This window comes from Sus scrofa, chromosome 1 (assembly GCF_000003025.6).
Source record: "Sus scrofa isolate TJ Tabasco breed Duroc chromosome 1, Sscrofa11.1, whole genome shotgun sequence".
NCBI lineage: Eukaryota > Metazoa > Chordata > Mammalia > Artiodactyla > Suidae > Sus > Sus scrofa.
Window position 1 is genome coordinate 163838520 of NC_010443.5, and position 21023 is coordinate 163859542.

At 40.3% G+C, this 21023-nt stretch overlaps 1 protein-coding gene, 1 long non-coding RNA gene and 1 other non-coding gene across 3 annotated transcripts in view; 2 read left to right on the forward strand and 1 right to left on the reverse strand.

The window, feature by feature from the left end:
• LOC110261793 overlaps nucleotides 1-9404 on the forward strand; it is a 57575-nt gene extending 48171 nt beyond the window's left edge. Inside the window, exon 4 of the long non-coding RNA XR_002346338.1 lies at nucleotides 8663-9404. This is a non-coding gene — a long non-coding RNA (uncharacterized LOC110261793). The remainder of the gene's footprint in view (nucleotides 1-8662) is intronic.
• TRNAQ-CUG lies at nucleotides 19197-19268 on the reverse strand. Its single transcript has one exon. It is a non-coding gene; the product is annotated as a tRNA-Gln (tRNA).
• RAB11A (RAB11A, member RAS oncogene family) overlaps nucleotides 19735-21023 on the forward strand; it is a 29488-nt gene continuing 28199 nt past the window's right edge. Inside the window, 1 exon segment of the mRNA NM_001031788.1 lies at nucleotides 19735-19774. Coding sequence (NP_001026958.1) covers nucleotides 19735-19774 — 40 coding nt within the window.

The window sequence follows — 21023 nt, forward strand, 5'->3', positions numbered from 1 at the left end:
AAGCGACACTCCCATAGCTGGGGCAACAAATCCTTCCTTGAAGGGAGATCTATACAGTGCACTCAAAATGTCACCACAGAACTTTTTTTTTTTTTTAACCACTCAGCATGCATTTCACCCTTCAAAACTGTACCCTGAATTCCTTTGAGGAGTTACTTCTGCAGCATGGGCTTCTTCATGGGATAGTAAATTACATGTCTTGCCCTCCCTCTAAAGTTAAAAACAAATGGAAAGACACATGCACCCGCATGTTCATTGCAGCACAATTCACAATAGCCAAGACATGGAAACAACCCAAATGTCCATCAATAGATGATTGGATTAGGAAGATGTGGTATATATACACAATTTATACTACTCAGCCATAAAAAAGACAAAATAATGTCATTTGCAGCAACATGGATGGAAGTAGAGACTCTCATCCTGAGTGAAGTAAGTCAGGAAGAGAAAGACATACCATATGATATCACTTATATCTAGAATCTAATAAATGGCACAAATGAACCTTTCCACAGAAAAGAAAATCATGGACTTGGAGAATAGACTTGTGGTTGCCAATGGGGAGAGGGAGGGAGTGGGTTGGATGGGGTGCTTGGGATTAATAGATGCAGACTATTGCCTTTGGAATGGATTAGCAATGAGATCCTGCTGTGTAGCACTGCAAACTATGTCTGGTCACTTATGATGGAGCATGATAACATGAGAAAAAAGAACATATATACATGTATGTGGAACTGAGTCACCATGCTGCACAGTAGAAAATTGACAGAACACTGTAAACTAGCTATAATGGGAAAAAAAATCATTATACATAAAAAAACAACAACAGGAGTTCCTGTTGTGGCTCAGTGGTTAATGAATCAGACTAGGAACCATGAGGCTTTGTGTTCTATTCCTGACCTCGCTCAATGGGTTAAGGATCTGGCGTTGCCGTGAGCTGTGGTGTATGTCACAGATACGGCTTGGATCCTGTGTTGCTGTGGCTCTGGTGTAGGCCGGCAGCTACAGCTCTGATTCAACCACCTAGCCTGGGAACCTCCATATGCCATGGGTGTGGCCCCAGAAAAGACAGAAAAAATAATAATAAAATAACAACAACAACAACAAATGGAGGTCTCTTTTCGTGAACTTTGAATCTTGTGCAAGTGACAGAGGATGGAAAACAAAGGTTAATGTTCCTCCTTTCCAAACTAGAGGATGGGGTTACCCCTCTTTCCCTGGTTCCATCCTATCTCCTTCAGCTTCTTGTTCATTCTTTTAATTCCCATTAATTCATTCAGTATCCTTCTGTTATTTAAGTTTGGGATGATTTAGCCAATTTCTTTCTTCCTTTTATTATTATTATTTTTTTTAGGGCCATATTCACAGCATATAGAGGTTCCCAGGCTAGGAGGTTGAATCAGAGCTGTAGCCGCCGGCCTACACCACAGCCACAGCAACACAGGATCCAAGCCGTCCGTGTCTGTGACATACACCACAGCTCACGGCAATGCCAGATCCTTAACCCACTGAGCAAGGTCAGGGATCGAACCCGCAACCTCATGGTTACTAGTAGGATGCGTTTCTGCTGTGCCACAACAGGAATTCCCAAATTAGCCAATTTTTGTTGCTTGTAACCAAATAATCCTAGCTGATGTGCTAGGGTTCAGATCCTGACTCCCCCACATGTAAGTGTTTGTTCTTGGGTAAGTCTTTCTGAGTCTTGATGTTCTCATCTGCAGTTTTGGTACAATAAAATCTACCCTACATAGTAGAGGCAGGGTAAGAGATAGTGTATTGTCTCAGAATTGTAAGTAATAGTCTAAAGGGTTATAAAACTAATAAGGAGAGTCTCTTCAGTTTATACTGTGAATTACTCTGCTAGGATATCAAATGCCGTATATGGTGAATGTGGGAATAATGAGGATTTCTTGTTTGCCAAATTTCTTTTTGTGACTGAGCTTTAATGTCATGTCCTCTATACTGCTCTCCTCCAGAAGGCTGAGGGATTATACTATTCATGACACTGCAGAATCAATTAATGGAATAAGAGAAGAAGACAGTAACCTGTCTTCCAAGAAATGTTGAACCAATGGATAATCAGATTGAAATCTTAAAAAAAATGTATATATGTCCAAGGGGACATATGGTGAAGTAATTAAAAATTGCTAATATTGGAGAAGATGACTAATAACTGCTTTGGAATATAGTTGTATTAAATAAAATTTGTTTTGTTTTATTTTTGTTTTGCTTTTTTTTTAGGGCCACACCCTCAGCATGTAGAAGTTCCCAGGCTAGGTGTCCAATCAGAGCTACAGCTGCCAGCCTACGCCACAGCCACAGGAACTCGGGATCCAAGCTGCGTCTGTGACATACACCACAGCTCATGGCAATGCCAGATCCTTAACCCACTGAGCAAGGCCAGGGATGGAACCCACATCCTCATGGATCCTAGTCAGGTTCATTAACCTCTGAGCCATAAAGGGAACTCCCTAAATATAATCTGTTTTGATGGGTATTTTTCATTTGTAGAGACATTGTGATTTGGCCCATGTTATGTGTGATTTGGTGTGTTGATTATAACATGTGGAATTTTAATTGGATTCTATTGTACTTTACCATAAAAAGAAGGATGGGGGGATGAAAAGCTTCATTAATAAAGTTATTTAGATACTGTAGCTTTTAGACACTCCTCCCTTGTACCTCAAATAAATCCTTACTGCCAATATCAGAACACTTAAATTTTTTTAGTTGAATTATTAATGTCTTTATCTTCCTTAGACTACAAGTGGAAAAAAAGCTGAATGAAAAATTGAATGGTTAGTACTGAAATATTTACAGATGAAATGATATGATGTCTGGGGTTTGTTTCAAAAAATGTGGGTGGGGGTAAGTAGCTGGTGAAATAAGGTGCAGGTTGGCTTCAGGTTAATGTTTGCGGGTGCTGGGTTATGGTACCTGGGTTCACTATTTTACCCCTCCTACTTTGTATATGTTTAAAATTTGTTATACTAAAAATGTTTTAAAAACTGAATAATTGCAACTAGCAGTTAAAATATGCATGCATAAAGCAAAGACTGGGAGAGAACACAGAAAAATGGAGAGTTACATTATATTAGCTGTTATGTTAGAATAGTTAATTATGGGTGAATTATTTTTTAAATTTTCATTTAATATTCTAATCTCATCTTCCAATAAATGAAAATCCAGAGGGAAGAATAAACATGGAAAAACCTCTTTGATAAGGAACAATAGTGTGCTGGAAATGGCTTGTGTCAGATTGAGAGGGCTGATTGTTAAATTTTCAGGAGTTCTCATCCTGGTTGACATCGTAGGTATTGAAATTGACCATAGTGGGAATATTTATTCCTCAGAAATCAGTAAACACTAGAAAACAGTTCTCCCAAGAACCAGTTGTTAAAAATATACTAGCACATCACTGGTAAGGACTGTGTTGTATACTTTACTGCAGAATTATCTAAAGATCTTGAAATTAATGGATAAGTATGTAATAATTTGTTCTACATATATTTAGTGTGGCCCTACTATGGGCAGGAAGCTATACTAGGCACTTTGGGGAATACAAATTAATCTATAATTATAATGCAATTCCAAACAAAATTACAATAGATTCTTTGGAGTTTCTCAAATTGTGTCTAAAGTTCATCTCGAAAACATAATAAAATAAGCCAAGTCAATTTTGAAAGAAAGAGAGGAATTATAAAAGGCAGTTGGCACACAGGTAGAAAAAAAAAATCAATAGAATAAAATAGAAAGCCCTAAAGCAGATTCGTGAACTATGGAGTTGTAATGTGTGGATTTAAAATATAAAGATGAAAATGGCATTTCAAAACAGTGAGGAAGGTGTTCCCATTGTGGCTCAGTGGAAATGAATCTGACTAGTATCCAGAGGACGTAGGTTCAATCCCAGGCCTTGCTCAGTGGGTTAAGGATCCTGAGTTGCTGTGGCTGTGACCTTGGCTCTATAGATTCGACCCCTAGCCTGAGAACCTCCATGTGCCGCTCGAGTAGCCCTAAAAAAAAAAAAAAAAAAAAAAAAAAAAGACAAAACAAAATGAGGAAAGATGTATTTTTCAATAAATGATATTGAGACAACTGCATATTTACATAAGAAAAATGCTAAAAAATAAATCCTGAAACTTCTATTTGGAAAAGATTCCATTAAAAAGATACAAACACAAATAATAAAATGGGGAAAATATTTGCAACATATTCGATTGACAAGGACTTAATATTCTTAGTTTTTCAAAGAGCTTTTATGAATCATTAAGCAAACAATAATTACCCTGGTAGACAAATATGTAAAGGATTTGAACTAGCCATTTGCACACACAAAAATGAAAATGACCAATTAACACATAAAAAATTCTTAACCTCATTTGCAAAAAAGAACTCCTAATTACAATAAAAGATATTATTTTATATGTTATATTAGGAAAGGTGAAAATGATGGACAATACTCCATATTTTTAAGAATATAGAGAATGAGGAACTCTCATAAATTATTATTAGGAATAGAAATTGGAACAACCATTGGGAAGGCATTTCTTCTGAAATGTGTTCAAAGAAATAAAGGTGCAAAAGGATGTTCACTACTGCATGTTTTTTTTGTTTGTTTGCTTGTTTTTTAGGGTCCCAGCCAAGGCATGTGGAGTTTCCCAGGCTAGGGGTAGAATCAGAGCTACAGCTGCTGGTCTACACCACAGCCACAGCAACACCAGATCCAAGCAGCATCTGTGACCTACAACACAGCTCATGGAACACTGGGTCTTTAACCCACTGAGGGAGGCCAGGGATCGAAGCTGCAACCTCATGGTTCCTAGTTAGATTCATTTCTGCTGCTCTACAACAGGAACTCCACTATTGCATGTCTATGGTATCAGAACACTAAGAAGTTCCTAAATGTTTATCAATAGAAGGTTGGTTAAATAAACTGTGGTTCACCTACATAGTGAACTTCAAAAAGAGTTTAAGCTAGATCTATATTTATAAACATTGAAAGAAGTCATAGAAAACATTATGTTCCTTAACAGTATTATAGAATTTCACTTATATAAAAATAAACCATGCATCTTTATTTGTATTTTAGAGAGAGTAAAAGAATATATACAAAATTGTTAATACTATTTGAGGTAGAAAAGAGGAGGGTATCAGTTATTGTACTTTCACTTGCAAGTAATAGGAAATATAGACACAAATATGCTTAAATAATAAATGGAATATATTGGCCAAGAAACCAAAATATTCAGAGGTGAAGTGGGCTTTCGTGAAGGGTTGATGCAGGGGTTCAACAATGCTATTCAGCCGCCAGCTTTTCCTCTCTCTTGCCCTTTGCCTTCAAAGGTAAAAACTTTGAGGACATTATGCTAAGTAAAATCAGCCAGACACAAAAGAACAAATATTGTTATGATTCCACATATGTGAGGTACCTAAAATGGTCAGACTCTTTTTAAAAAAAAAAAATTGAAGTATAGTTGACATACAATGTTGTGTATTTCTGCTGTAAAGTGATTAGGCAAATTGATTAAATTACCCTTCTTTTTTTAACTTACTCTTTTTAAAAATGGTCTTTTCTATTATGCTTTTTTTTTTTTGGCCACACCCACAACAGCATGTAGAAATTCCTGTGCCAGGGATTGAACCGGAGCCACAGCAGTGACAACATTGAATTTGAACTGCTAGACCACCAGGGAATTCCCATCATGGTTTATCATAGGACAATGAATATAGTTCTCTGTGCTATACAATAGGACTTTGTTGTTTATCCCCTTTAGGTATAATAGCTTGCATCTGATAACCCCAACCTCCCACTCCATCCTTCTCCCAACTCCCTACTGCTTGGCAACCAGAAGTCTGTTCTTGTCTGTGAGTCTACTGCTGTTTTGCAAATAAAATATGTTCATTTGTTTCATATTTTAGATTCCATATATAAATGATATCATATGGTATTTGTCTTTCTCTTTTTGATTTACTTCACTCAGTATGATAATCTCTAGTTACATCCATGTTGCTGCAAATGGTGTTATTTTTTCTTTTTTACAGCTGAGTAGTATTCCATTGTATATGTGTACCACATCTTCTTTATCTGTTCATCTGCTAATGGACTCGTGTTTCCATGTCTGGGCTATTGTGAGTAGCGCTGCTGTGAACATATAGGTGCATGTATCTTTTTGAATTACAGTTTTGTCTGGATATAGGCCAAGAAGTGGGGTTGCAGGATCAGATTGTAGTTCAATTTTAGTTTTCTGAGGAACCTCCACACTGTTTTCCATAGTGATGGCACCAATTTACATTCCCACCACAGTATAGGAAGGCTCACTTTTCTACACACCCTCTCAAGCATTTGTTATTTGTAGACTTTTTAATGATAGTAGAATGGTCAGACTATTAAAGGTAGAAAGGAGAGTGATAGTTGCCAGGGATTAGGGGAAGGGAGTAATGGGGAGCTGTGGTTTACTGAGTATAGTTTCTTTTGGTAAGATTAAAATAGTTCTGGATATTGGTTGCATAATAATGTGAATGTACACTTTAAAATGGTTAAGATGGTGTATCTTGTGTGTATTTTGCCACAGTTAAAAAAAGGTAAAACTTCATCCCAAGGCAGCTGGGTTGCTGGTGCATTCAGGCCTGTGGCTTTTTCGTTCAGGCCCTTCAGGGGCTACACGGTGTTTCTCTTCACTTTGTCAAACAGCAGCCCTGGGTTTACCTCTGATTGGACCGTAATAGTATGATCATGTGTCTGTTCCTGAATCATGCACTATTTTAGCATCACTCCAGGGACCTCTTTGTAAATATAGCGATCTGTTTTGGTTGTTATAGGGATCGAACATTTTGAGTTTGGGCCAGATACAGTAGGTTTCTCCTAATGTATAGGACAGTTCAATACATTGCAGACTTTTCCCACATCTTGCATGACTTTTAATGTCTCATTTGACATTGATGTAGATTTTAAAAACCTATTTATAATAATCTGAACCTAGACCCTAACTCCATTTTATATATAAACGTGAACTATTTTTTCGTGGTCTTAATATAAACTAAATTTCGAGATATGAGACTTATGGGTAAATTAAGAGAAAAATAGTACTTCGTTTCCTTTGGAACTTTACCAAGTGCTGTTCACTACTTCAGAAAATCCATCTTTTCAATAACCAACACTACTTGTGAATATTACAATTCACACTGCATAATGCAATTCACACTGCATATTTCATCTCTGAAATCTACATCAATGACATCTTAGATGAAATACGGTACTGAATATTAGCCTGCGTTTGTAGCTGTTGCATTCACTTCCCACCTGGATTCTTATGACACCCTCCCCAGCTGGTCTCCCTGCTTCCACCCTATAATCTATTCTCGATAGAGTAGCCAGATTTTTCCTTTTAAAATATGGGTCGGATCATGTCTGTTCTCAGCTCAAAAGCTTCTGATGTTTACCATTTCACTCAGAGAGAACAAGCTTTACAATGTCCTATGAGGCCCTGTAAGATGTCCGTTTCCCCTCTGACCTGTTTCCTGCTTCTGCTTTTTCTCGTTCTACTCACTCCAGACGAACTTATTGGCCACTTACAGCCCATACACTCCCCACACAGCCTTCTGCCTTAGATCCCTTGCATAGTTGTGCCCAAGCATTCCCATATTGAAATGCATGATATTTTATAATGAATTATTTTCCCGTCATTTCTCTGCCTAGATACCTCTCCCTAGATATCTCCATGATTTATTCCATTACCTCCTTCAAACTGAATGTTAGCTTCTAGAGAGGACTGCCTTGACCACTAGTTTAAACTGCAGTCCCTTACCTACTTCCCTACTGCTCTGAATGCTGATTTTCCCTTTTCCTGCTCTACTTTTCACCCCAGCAATACTTACCACCTTCTGATGCAACATATAATTTACTTAGTATTCTATTGTATTATGCTGATGGTTTGTTTTCTATATCACACCACCTTGCTAGAATGTAAGCTCCAAGAAGAGGGATTTCTGTCTGTATGCCTGGTAAACTTAGTAGAGTTCCTGACACATAGTGCTCAAAAACTGTGTCAAATGGATGGGGAGTCTGCCATTGGGTGCAAGCACCTAACTACTTCATTATGTCTTGGATTATAGTTGTGCCCAAGCATTTCCATATTGAAATGCATGATATTTTATAATGAATTATTTTCCTATCATTTCTCCTTTATATTATAGTTATAGCATTATACTACAATAGAAAATATATCAGATGATCTATTGATTTTACAAGTCAGGATGGTAAGGCAATGTTGTGAAATGTTTGTTACAGTAACAGAGTTTGGATGTTAGGGCTGAGAACTGCTGGTTTGGGTCATCCCAGAAGCTACTCTTGGAGGTGTGGGTAGAGATAATCCCTGGCTGCTTCCTGGATGTGAGCGGCGGAGTGGATGTTGGAGAGGCAACCGCAATGTTGACAACCAAGAGGAAACAAATTTCACTTCCCAAGTTTACTATACTCCCATATTGTTCATATTACTTAAATATTTTACAATGAACATTCAATCTTTTTGTAAGAAGCCAAACCATTAAGGATATTTTTACTTAAAAAACTACTGTACAATATAGAAAAAGATCAAAAGAATAAAAATCACCTCCCCAGGAATAACTGCTGCTAACATTTTATTTTATAACTTTTTGTTTTCAGGCATAGGAGCACATCTATAGATTTTTCCAGTGATGGCTCTGAATAATAAGGGTCGTGTGGTTGGATGTGTCCATTGTGAGGATTATTCCGGCAGCCACCTTCATGTTGATTGGAGGGTAAGGCTAAGTTGTAACCTAACAATGGGGAAGGAGGGCTTAGACTGGACCAGTGGCTGAGAATGGAAATGGACATACCTCAGAGATATTGTAAAGGAAATATGCTGGTGGCTAGGGATTAGTGTGTATGAGAGCAATAATTTTTTTTTTTTTTTTTTTTTTTTGGCTGTACTCACAACGTGTGAATGTTCCCAGGCCAGGGATCAAACCCATGCCACGGCAGTGACCTGAGCAATGGCAGTGACAAGGCCAGATTCTTAACCTGCTAGGCCACCAGGGAACTCCCAGTGATTTTTTCTTTTTTTTGACATCTGTGTATTCCAAACTTGCATTCAAGAATTTGTCTGCTTTTGTACTTTATCTCTTGCTATATATTTTTAAAAAACCAGACTGCATGTTTATATCTTATTTTTTTAATTTTATTATCTTTATTTATTTATTTTTGGCTACATCCATGGCATGCAGAAGTTCTTGGGCCATGGATTGAATCCAAGTTGCAGCTGTGATTTACACCATAGTTGCAGCAATGCTAGATCCTTGGCCAATTGGACCACACAGGAAGTTCTTACATTTTGTTATTTATTTATTTAAAAAAATATTTTTTTGGCCATTCCTTGGCATGCAGAAGTTCCTGGGCTGGGAATCAAACACATGCCTCAGCAGTGACCCAAGCCACTGCAGAGACAATGCTGGATTATTAAGCTGCTGTGCCACAGCAGGAACTCCCATTTTGTAATTTAATGTAAATGGAATCCTGGATTATTTTGAGATTCATCCACTTTGTTGTGTGTATCAGTAGTTTGTTCTTTTTTGTTGCTGAGTAATGTTGCATTGTGTGGATATACCAAAATTTGCTTATCCATTCACTTGTTGATGGACACCTGGGCTATTTCCACTTTTTGCTGTTACAAATAAGTCTGCTATAAACATTCATGTACAGCTTTTTCTATGTATATATGCTTTTATATCTTTCAAATAAATACATAAGAGCAGATGGGTCATAGAGTAATTATAACTCCGTTCTAAGCTTTGGCTCTATGTCTAAAAATGTCACCTTAATCTTCTTTTTTTGCTCGCCCTAACCAATTTAGTATTGTGGTATTATTTTTTAAATACTAAAAGGGTTATATTTTTTCCCCAAATGATTGAGAAACGAAAGATGAGATTCTGGTGGTCAGCTAGATTTTTCTTTTTTTTTTTTTAATGGCTGTACTTACAACATATGGAAGTTCCCCAGGCTAGGGGTTGAATGGGAGCTGCAGCTGCTGGCCTATGCCACAGTCATAGTAACACTGGATCAGAGCCATGTCTGCGACCTACACTGCAAAGCCAGATCCTTAACCTGCTGAGCGAGGCCAGGAACTGAACCTGTATCCTCCTAGAGACAACATTGGGTCTTTAACCTGCTGAGTCATAATGGGAAGTCCAATTTTTCTTTCTTTTTTTTTTTTTTTGAGTGATCATGGCTCTCATCCACATGGGGGATTGAATGGGGTCCCATAATGCCAAAGCCAGTTCACTCTTCTGGGAGGCAATAGTCAACACAAAAAAGCGGGATAGGAGTGTGGGGGCAGAAGGGGACTGCCAATGGGTAGTCATCCAAAGAAATTATTTGGTAATTGTGGAATTTCAGAGGTCATGGGGGTATCATTTCTGGGCTGGGTGTGGATGAGGATGAGCAAGCTGACTTTGGTCTAAAAAGCCAGCTAGCCCACAGGAGTTCTTGGAGGGTATCAGGAAAAGGCAAATGGTCCAGAACGACAGGGATCCTGGGAAGACTAAGGAAATCATATAAGCCCACCCTAATCTTCTGCAACAATCTGCCCCCCCCCCCGCCTTTTTAGGGCTGCCCCTGCAGCATATGGAGGTTCCCAGGCTAGGGGTCCAATAGGAACTGTATCCACCAGTCTACGCCACAGCCACAGCCACAGCAGATCTGAACTGTGTCTGTGACCTAAACCACAGCTCACAGCAACACCGGATCCTTAACCCACTGGGCAAGGCTAGGGATCAAACCTGCAACCTCATGGTTCCTAGTGGGATTCGTTAACCACTGAGCTACGAGAGGCACTCCAACTATCTGCCCTTTTATCCTGACCTTCTGCTTCCTGTTTTTGTCCATTATAAAAAACCTGAGATCCAGTTCATTTTAGTTTTATGTGTGTGTTAAAATATACATAACATAAAATTTACCATTTTAACCATTTTAAGTAAGTTAGTGGCATTTAGTACATTTATGATGTGCCTCCATCAGCACTATCTACTTCCATAATTTTTAATCATCCCAAATGGAAACTCTGTATCAAATAAACAAAAGCTCCCTATTCCCTTTCTAGTCTCTTAAGAATTTACTGATTCTAGGTATCTCATATAAGTGGAATCATATAGTATTTATTCTTTTCTTCCTGGCTCATTTCACTTAGCATAATGTTTTCAAGATTCCTTCATGTTGTAGCATGTATCAGAATTTCATCAGAGTTCCTGTCATGGCTCAGTGGAAATGAATCTGACTAGCATCCATGAGGATGCAGGTTGGATCCCTGGCCTCGATCAGTGAGTTAAGGATCTGGAGTTGCCATGGCTGTGACATAAGCCAGCGGCTACTGTTCTGATTCAACCCCTAGCCTGGGAACCTCCATATGCCTTGGGTACGGCCCTAAAAAACAACAACAAAAAAAGCGCAAAAAACAAAGAAATGAAAAAGAATTTCATTCCTTATTAAGGGTGAATAATATTCCACTATTAGTATATAACACATTCTGTTTATCCATTCATCTGTGATGGAACTTTTGTCGTTTCCACCTTTGGCTCTTGTGAATAATATTGCCATAAATGTTGGAATACATGTATCTGAGTCTGTACTTTCACTTCTTTGCAGTAGAATTGCTGTGTCATATAGTAATTGGATATGTAATTTTGTTAAAACCACTAAACTTTTTAGCACAGCAGTTGCACCATTTTACATTCTCACCAGCAGTGTACAAGGTTTCCAATTGCTTCACATCCTCTCCAACAGTTTCTTATTTTCTGTTTCATTTTGTTTTCTTTTTTAATAAAAGCTGTCCTAATGAGTGTGAAGTGGTATCTCATGTGGTTTCATTTGCATTTCGTTAATGACTAATGATGTTCAGCATCTTTTCACATGCTTATTGGCCATTTGTAAGTCTTTGGAGAAATGTCTGTTCAAGTCCTTTGCCTGTTTTTGAATTCGTTTGTTGCCTTATTGTTGTTTCTTTATTATTGTTGAGTTGTAGGAATTCTTTATATGTTCTGAATAGTAATTTTTTTTTCTTTTTTCTTTTGCTTTTTAGGACCACACCTGCAGCATATGGAATTTCCCAGGCTAGGGGTTGACCTATACCGCAGTTCACAGCAACCACCAGATCCTTAACCTGCTGAGTGAGGCCAGGGATTGAACCTGCATCCTGGAGGATACTAGCTGGGTTCTTAACCCATTGAGCCACAATGGGAACTCCTAGTCATTTATCATGTATATGATTTGTAAATAGTTTCTCTATTCTGTGAGGTATCTTTTCACTCTCTTTATGTCATTCCTTTTAATTTTTGAAAGATAACTGTGCCATATAATTCTATGAGTACCAAACCTAAAAGGCTAGAATATGTCAAGAGTAAACTGTTAAAACAAAAGTTAGAAGTTATTCTGATTCAGATTTTATGCTACAGGAAAAACACCTATGATTGATGGAGTTCCCATTGTGGCACAGGGGAAACAAATCTGACTAGTATCCATGAGGATGCAGGTTGGATCCCTGGCCTCACTCAGTGGTTTAAGGATCTGACATTGCCATGAGATGTGGTGTAGGTCACACATGCCACTCAGATCATGCATTGCTGTGGCTGTGGCTGTGGCCAGTAGTATAGCTCTATTTAACCCCTAGCCTGGGAACTTCCATATGCCACATGTTCAGACCTAAAAAGCAAAAAGAAAAAAAAAAAGGAAAAAAAATCTTTGAGCTACATAGCATTTGATAATAAATAATAAGCTGTTTGTGGGAGTTCCTATTGTGGTGCAGTACGTTAAAAGGGTCTGGCATTGCTGAGGTTGCAGCTTGGATTTAATCCTTGGCCTAGGAACTTCCATGTACTGCAGGTGCGCCCATTTAAAAAAAAAAAAAAAGGACTTTTCTTAATACACATGTACTTTATATATTTATATACAAATACAAATAATTTAGGTATAATTTGCCATTATATATACCAGTATATATATTTACCATTTCTTTAATTATATTTACCAGTATATATATATTTATCATTTCTTTCTTTAAGACTAGTTGGTGCTGTTGTGACTATGATCAGACAATCAGTTGAGACTTTCCTGATCTTGTGTACAATTTGTTACCTTAAATATATCCAGTAGAAGATACCTTAGAAATCTATACATAGAACTTCCATATGACCCTGCAATCCCACTCTTGGGCATCTATCCGGACAAAGCTCTACTTAAAAGAGACACATGCACCCGCATGTTCATTGCAGCACTATTCACAATAGCCAGGACATGGAAACAACCCAAATGTCCATCGACAGATGATTGGATTTGGAAGATGTGGTATATATACACAATGGAATACTACTCAGCCATAAAAAAGAATGACATAATGCCATTTGTAGCAACATGGATAGAACTAGAGAATCTCATCCTGAGTGAAATGAGCCAGAAAGACAAAGACAAATACCATATGATATCACTTATAACTGGAATCTAATATCCAGCACAAATGAACATCTCCTCAGAAAAGAAAATCATGGACTTGGAGAAAAGACTTGTGGCTGCCTGATGGGAGGGGGAGGGAGTGGGAGGGATCGGGAGCTTGGGCTTATCAGACACAACCTAGAATAGATTTACAAGAAGATCCTACTGAATAGCATTGAGAACTTTGTCTAGATACTCATGTTGCAACAGAACAAAGGGTGGGGGGAAAAATGTAATTGTAATGTATACATGTAAGGATAACCTGACCCCCTTGCTGTACAGTGGGAAAATAAAAAAATTTAAAAAAAAAACAAAATGCAATAAATAAATAAATAAATAAATAAATAAATATATTCAGTAGAAAAGATAAAAAGCACAGAAAACAAATCTCATCACTTCATTAGGTCAGTTTACTTTTCTCTCTCAAAAAAATTCTTTATTGTGAAACAAACCTAATGCCATTACAAAAAAAAAAAAAAGATTGCCTGAAACTGATATATAAAGTTTAACAAATAAGTATAAAGTGAATGACCCTGTATAAATCCATTTGGGTCAAGAAATAGAAAACTGAGGTCTGTTTACTTAAAAAACAGGAATCAGATATGAAAGTACTTTGTTTCAGGCTGATGGGTCCCCAGGTTCTGCTTTACGCTGAAGAAAGGGATGTCTGTCCTAGGCATCCTTCCTGAGGTCTGGGGAATACATTCAATCTTTTAAAATTGAGCTAGGAAGGAGGGTGATGTTCACAGCATCCTGCCCTTTCCCCATCATAGATCTTGGCCTGGCCTCTGAGTAATCCTTACAATTAACTCCCGATCCTCAACCTTGGCACCACTGATATTTTGGGCCAGATGATTCTTTGTTATAGGGGACCTATCCTGTGTATTGTAGAATGTTTCTGCCTGTGAGATGCCAGTGGTGCCTCCCAGTTGTACACTAAAATAGTTTCCATTGAATATAAATAAAATCCAGATAGAGAAAAAAAGTTATAAAAATACTTGAAGAAAAATAAAATTTCGAGTTCTCATTATGGCTCAGTGGTATGAACCTGACTAGTATCCATGAAGACGAGTGTTTGATCCCAAGCCTCACTCAATGGGTTAAAGGATCCAGTGTTGATGTGAGCTGAGGTATAGGTTGCAGACAAGGCTCGGATTGTGCTTTGCTGTGGTTGTGGCATAGGCTGGTGGCCACAACTCCAGTTGACCCCTAGCCTGCGAACTTCCATATGCTATGGATATGGTCGTAAAAAGACCAAAAAAAAAAAAGCAAGAAAAAAGAAAAGACAAAAGAAAATTGAACAATCTTGGTGTGGAGAAGCCTTCTTGTGCAAAACGCAACATCTAGACCATAAAATAAAAAATTTTTTTTTGTCTTGCCTTTTCTTGGGCCACTCCCTCGGCATATGGAGGTTCCCAGGCTAGGGGTTGAATCGGAGCTGCAGCCAATGGCCTACGCCAGAGCCACAGCAATGGGGGATCTGAGCCGCGTCTGCAACCTACACCACAGCTCACGGCAACGCCGATCCTTAACCCACTGAGCAAGGGCAGGGACCGAACCCGCAACCTCATGGTTCCTAGTCGGATTCGTTACCCACTGAGCCACGACGGGAACTCCTAGACCATAAAATAAATTATTGAGAGAGATTTGATTAAGTAAAATCTAAAACTTCCATATGGAAAAAAGCATCATTAATAAAATTAAAATCAGGTGATAGATTTGGAGAAAATATTTGTGCCGTATATAACAGGCAAAGGATTAAAAGGTAGAATATAAAAAGAGAAGAATGTCCATATCAATAAGAAAAGATAGACAATCCAAAAAGAAAATGGACATGAAAATTGACAGACAATTCACAGAAGAAATATAAATAGCTATTAAACATAGGAGAAAATATTTGCAATTCACTGGTTATTGGAGAAGAGGAATTATTGGGCAAACCAGACAGGCAAAAATTAAAACTGTTGCTAGTATGTGTGTGTGTGTGTGATATATACACACTTATATATATGTGTATATATCTATATACACATGCTGGTATGTGTATATATAAGACATATATATATATATATATATATATATAGTCTTTTTTTTTTAGGGACGCACCTTCACCATATGGAGATTCCCAGGCTAGGGGTTGAATTGGAGCTGTAGCCGCTGGCCTATGCCGGATCCGATCCGCATCTATGACCTACACCGCAGCTCATGGCAACGCCGGATCCTTAACCCACTGAGTGAGGTCAGGGATGGAACCTGTGTCCTCATGGATGCTAGTTGGTTTCATTAACCACAGAGCCATGACAGGAAATCCAATGTTGCTAGTATATTTTTATACCAGTATTTAAAATATTGCAGAGTAGCTGGGAAAATGAATGTTTGTTTTTTCTAGCCTCTAAGGAGGAAGTGGGCAAGGAAAAATAGCTTAGGAATAGGTTTTAATTTAGTGAACACTTATTATTTGCCTTATCCATGGGTAAGGGAATGGGGTGGTTGTACTAACTATGGTACATCCTTGATGAGGAAAACTGCACAGCAAATGAATTAGATCTGTATGGACTAGTGTAGAAAGATTGTTCAAGATGACAAACAGTACACATAACTTGACTTTATATATATTAAAAGAAAATGTAGGAGTTCCCGTTGTGGCTCAGCAGTAACGAACCTGAGTAGTATTCATGAGGATGCGGGTTTGATCCCTGGCCCTACTCAGTGGGTTAAGGATCCAACATTGCTGTGAGATTCAGTGTAGGTCACAGATGGCATTGCTGTGGCTGTGGTATAGGCCGGGGGGGCAGCTACAGCTCCGATTCAACCCCTAGCCTGGGCACTTCCATATCCCGCAGGTGTGGTGCTAAAAAGCATAAGAAAAATAAAAGAAAGTAAAGAGTTATTTATCTCTGGGTTGGAGGAATTGAAAGTGGAGGAGGACACTAAGGATTTACTATACATTTCTGTATTGTTTAAGTCATTTACGTTAAGTTCCTCTATTTCTTTTTTTGGGGGGGCACGGCATATGTAGGTTTTCAGGCTAGGGGTCAAATCTGAGCTGTAGCTGCTGGCCTACTCCACTGGCACAATGCCAAATTTGAGCTGCGTCTGTGACCTATACCACATCTCATGGTAACATCAGATCCTTAACCCACTCACTGAGCGAGGCCAAGGATCGAAGCCACAACCTCATGGATCCTAGTCAGATTCGTTTCTGCTGCACCGCAACAGGAACTCCTCCTGTATTTCTTGAGAGATTTAAAAAACATACATCAAGCAATTACTAGCCCTCCTCCCCTTTACTTTAAATTTTACTTTTTATTTGAAGTAAAATTAAGTCTTTCTTGTTTTGGGGAGGAGGGCTAGTAACAAGAAAGCAAAGCCCTAATCCTCTTCTTTGTCCATGGAATCCATTCACCATGGATTTTTCCACAACAGCTTTTGAGTTTTCTGGCTTTTCTAGTCCCTTCGCTATGCCCCATTATTTTTATACCAGTTTTGTGCCTAGTTAATTACAACAGCTTTCTAACTGATTGTTGTACCTCCAGTCTTTCTTTATCCTAATCCTGTAGTCCACACAGTTTACTTTTCCAAAGGCCAGATTTACTTCAGTCGCCTCTCTGTCCACAAATCTTTTATGGCCCCCTCCCAAATGTTCAGAGGAGTGCTCAGGTGTTCCCCAGGAAAAGAGTGCTGTGGTTTGGTGTGCTGATTTAAAGGGAAATACACAACATGAGAGTTGTGAGTTTTATTCAAGGTCTTGCTGATGACTATAGCCCTCTAGGTAGTTTTCAGAAACTGCTCCTAAGAGGTCAGGGTAGGTAACTGCAATAGGTTGTGATTTAACCCTTATATCACTGGATGGTGAACAATAGTCTTTGCTCTTTTTTTGTTCACAGGTGAATCTAGGAAGTGCTAAGTTCAGCACAGTTAAAATTTTTTGTCTTCAGAGTGGCATATTTAGACTTTAAAATACCAGTGTGCTAGGGGACCTTCTAAGGTAGGGAAAACCATGTACAGTGCTTCTCAATTTATTGAAACATGCAGTTCCTTCTTTTGAGGAATACTATTGACCTTCTCAGGACACACCATTGAGAAACAATGACTTAAGGGAAAAAGTTCATAATTCTTCCTCGAGCATGAATGGCCTTGCTCAACATGCTCTTATCATCTAATTTCCTCCATTTCCCCACATAAGTTTCCTTACTTTCTTCAGGGGTCAATGCTAGTTCCTCTTCTTCCAGGGAGTTCTTCCTAATTATCTCAGCCCCTCTGAACTGTGGCATGTTGCCAGAACTCTCCTTCAGGCCTGTCTGGTAACTGATACTCCCCCTTTTCTTGCATCCATCCTGACTATCTACCTGAGTTGTGCTAGGAGTGTCATAAGTGATCTGTAGTACACATAATGTTTAGCTGTTTGAGTAATTTTGTTCTCCTCTAACATGGATAATGCTCAAGGCAGTATCTAGGCCTTAGGTAAACCTTCTGTTGCTTTATACTGTCACAGAAAGCATCGAAAATGGCACTGTATTAGTTTTCTATTGCTGCTGAAACAAATTACCACAAACTTAGCGACTTAAAGCAACACACATTTATTATTTTGTAATTCTGTAGGTCAAAAGTCTGACATGAGTCTCACTGGGCTAAAATCAAGATGTCAGCAGGGCTGTGTTCTTTTCTGGGGGGCCTTAGGGAAGAATCAATTTCCTTGCCTTTTCCATCTTCTATAATAAGCTTCTATGTTCCTAGGCTCCTGGCCCCCTTTCTCCATGTTCAAAGCCACATGGGCTGGTTGAGGCCTTCTCACATGACATCACTGACCTCCTCTGTCTACCCTACTTTTAAGAACACTCGAGAGGACATTTGGCGCACCTGAAGAATCCATGCTAATCTCCCTATTTTATTTCTTTTAATATGTATTTATTAATGATTTTTATAATCTCCCTATTTTATAGTCAGTTGATTTGCAACCTTAAGTCCATCTGCGAACGCAATTCCCCTTTGCCATGTAACCTAACATATTCACAGTTCCTTGGGACTGAGAAGTGAACATCTTTGGGGCACCATTATTCAGCTTACTACAGGTACCCTTGCCCCAAAGTCTAAATTGCATATAGGTGGTAGTGGGGTTTGACAATAAAGGGGAAAAACTTTTTAGCCTAACAAACTCTCTTAAAATACAGGGAGGTACTGCTGTGTGGTCTTCGGTAATCTCTTGAGGCTCCCCATCCACATTTCCGCTAAAATGTTAATTGCCATCCTTTGCTCTGTGTGTTAAATGAAATAATTATGTAACTAGGTTTAGCTTAGGGGATGACAAATAGGGTGCAAGAAGTTCTTGATGAATTTTGAGGAGGAGGGTGGGCGAGGTTCTTTGAATGACATCTGGAGATGGTTTGAGAAATTCCTGGAGAAATGGAATTCTAGCAAAAGGAATTCTGATTCTAGCAAAAGGAATCAGGTGTCACGGAAGCTTTGGAATTCAGGTTTAAGTCCAAAGGCCCATTTTAAAAAAATGAAGCGCAGAGGCTACTTAGAAAGCACCTAGGTGACAGCACAGAACTTAAGAGGGAACTATATGAAGTTTTCCCAGGCAAAGACATGTGTCATTTCCTCTCTACTTAGTTCAAGGACAGATATACCATGGTTGTACCTCGATCACCTAGTGAATAAGTAAATGAATTATAAAAACATAGCTAGGAAAAAGTGTCCTAGGTTCCACCGAGATTTGAACTCGGATCGCTGGATTCAGAGTCCAGAGTGCTAACCATTACACCATGGAACCGACACGCTCAAGAGGCCGCCTTCGGCTCTCTAATCCTTAGATAACCCCGCCCCCATCCACAGTTCCACCAAAGGAATCAGTGTTGCAGTGCTCTCCAGCGCCCGGCTTCTCCGCCTGGCGGCCCGCGGAATAAAGGAGACCAGGAAGTGTGGTGAGCAGCAGCTGGGAGTGCGGTCAGTCGACAGGCCGGGGCTCAGTAGCTCCTCGGAACCTTCTGGAGTGGCTCAGAACTTGAGACCCACGAGGTTCACGCCTACCGCCTTCTTGGATTCAGGGGCGGAGTACTGCCTCCCCGGAAGTACTTCCCCTTAGGGGCTGGGGCCTGCCGGAAGTGGCGTAGCGGCAGGGAGGGGTTCTTCACCCGGTCCGGCAGCTGAAGCTCGGCGCTTGGGTTACCCCTGCAGCGACGCCCCCTGGTCCCACCGGTCTCTCTACTGCTCCCGCCCCTTCGCTCCTCCGCCTGGCCATGGGCACCCGCGACGACGAGTACGACTACCTCTTCAAAGGTGAGGCTGTGGGCTCTCGGACAGGCCCCCGAGTCCCGGTTCGGGGGCCTGGGACACTCCCGGGGGACCCGCCCGGCGGGCTGCCCCGGCTCTGAGATTGGCCTTCCTCAGCCCTTCCTCTCAGTGCGGTTCGTTTTGCCGTCTCGCAGCTCAGTCCCTTTTTTTCCCCCTCACTTAGGCTCCACACTGGCTCTTAGCGACCTCCCCGGAGGCCTTAGGAAGCCTCAGCGTCCCTACCGTGCCCCCTTCTCGCTGCTGACTGCCTTCTCCCACATCGCCTTCCTTATTTCCCGGGTTCCACGGCCTCTTCAAAGGGGAGCCCCTCCCACCTTCCATCTTTTCGGGTTGGGCGCCCCCTCAGCAGACATCCCGAGCCCCTCTGACAGGCCTTTCTCTTTGCTCCCACACCTTTCCTTCGGCGCACACTTCCACTACAGGTCTTTTTCTTATCAACCTCCCTTTCCCCTTGGGCAAGCCTCTCCTCTGCGTCTCCTCACGCCCCTCCCCACGGCCAGACGCCTCTCCTAGTCCGGTTCTCCCATCTCCTTGGCCAGGCCCTGGTTAAAACCCAAACGGGCCAGCGGCCCCACCCCCACCCGCCCCACAGCTCTCGAGGTCCGTAACCTTCGCGCACAGCCCCCGTGGTTGGTAACTCTTTTTCTGCCTCCTCTCCCCACATAGTTTAGTTTAGGAGCTCTCCCGTGTCTCCTGTGCGACCCTGAGGGTGGTGGTGGTGGTGGTGGGGGTTAGGGCAAGAGGGATGGTCCCATCACCCACGCGCGTACTTGTCGCAGTGACCGGCAGACCGATGTGACTTGCACCCATCCTTTTTTTCTCCTACCCTCCCTACCCAGCGGCAACCAGCCCAGGATAACTCTTAACACTGCTCCCGACAAGGGGTTGCGGATGGGTGGCGGCTGTTATCCTTGCCAGACCTGAAGGCCCAGTTCCTGAGCAGGAAAGGTTGTGCGCTGCACAAATACTAGCTTGCTTTATCGCTATGGACTGGTTGCTTCCTGCTGCAACACTGGGAGGATCCAACCTTTTGGTGTTTTTAGAACAGGAAGGGAAGAGTCCTAGTTGGTCACATACCTTTGCCAAAATATGGGAGTTGGGAGGGGGGCGCATGGCGAAGTTGTGTGCTCTTTGGTCAAATTAAATATTTTTTATAAGATAGGGAAACATGTAGTGCCCTTGGACAAAACATTGGAGGGTGGAGTGAAGAAAAATTGCTTATTGGCTAGTCCAG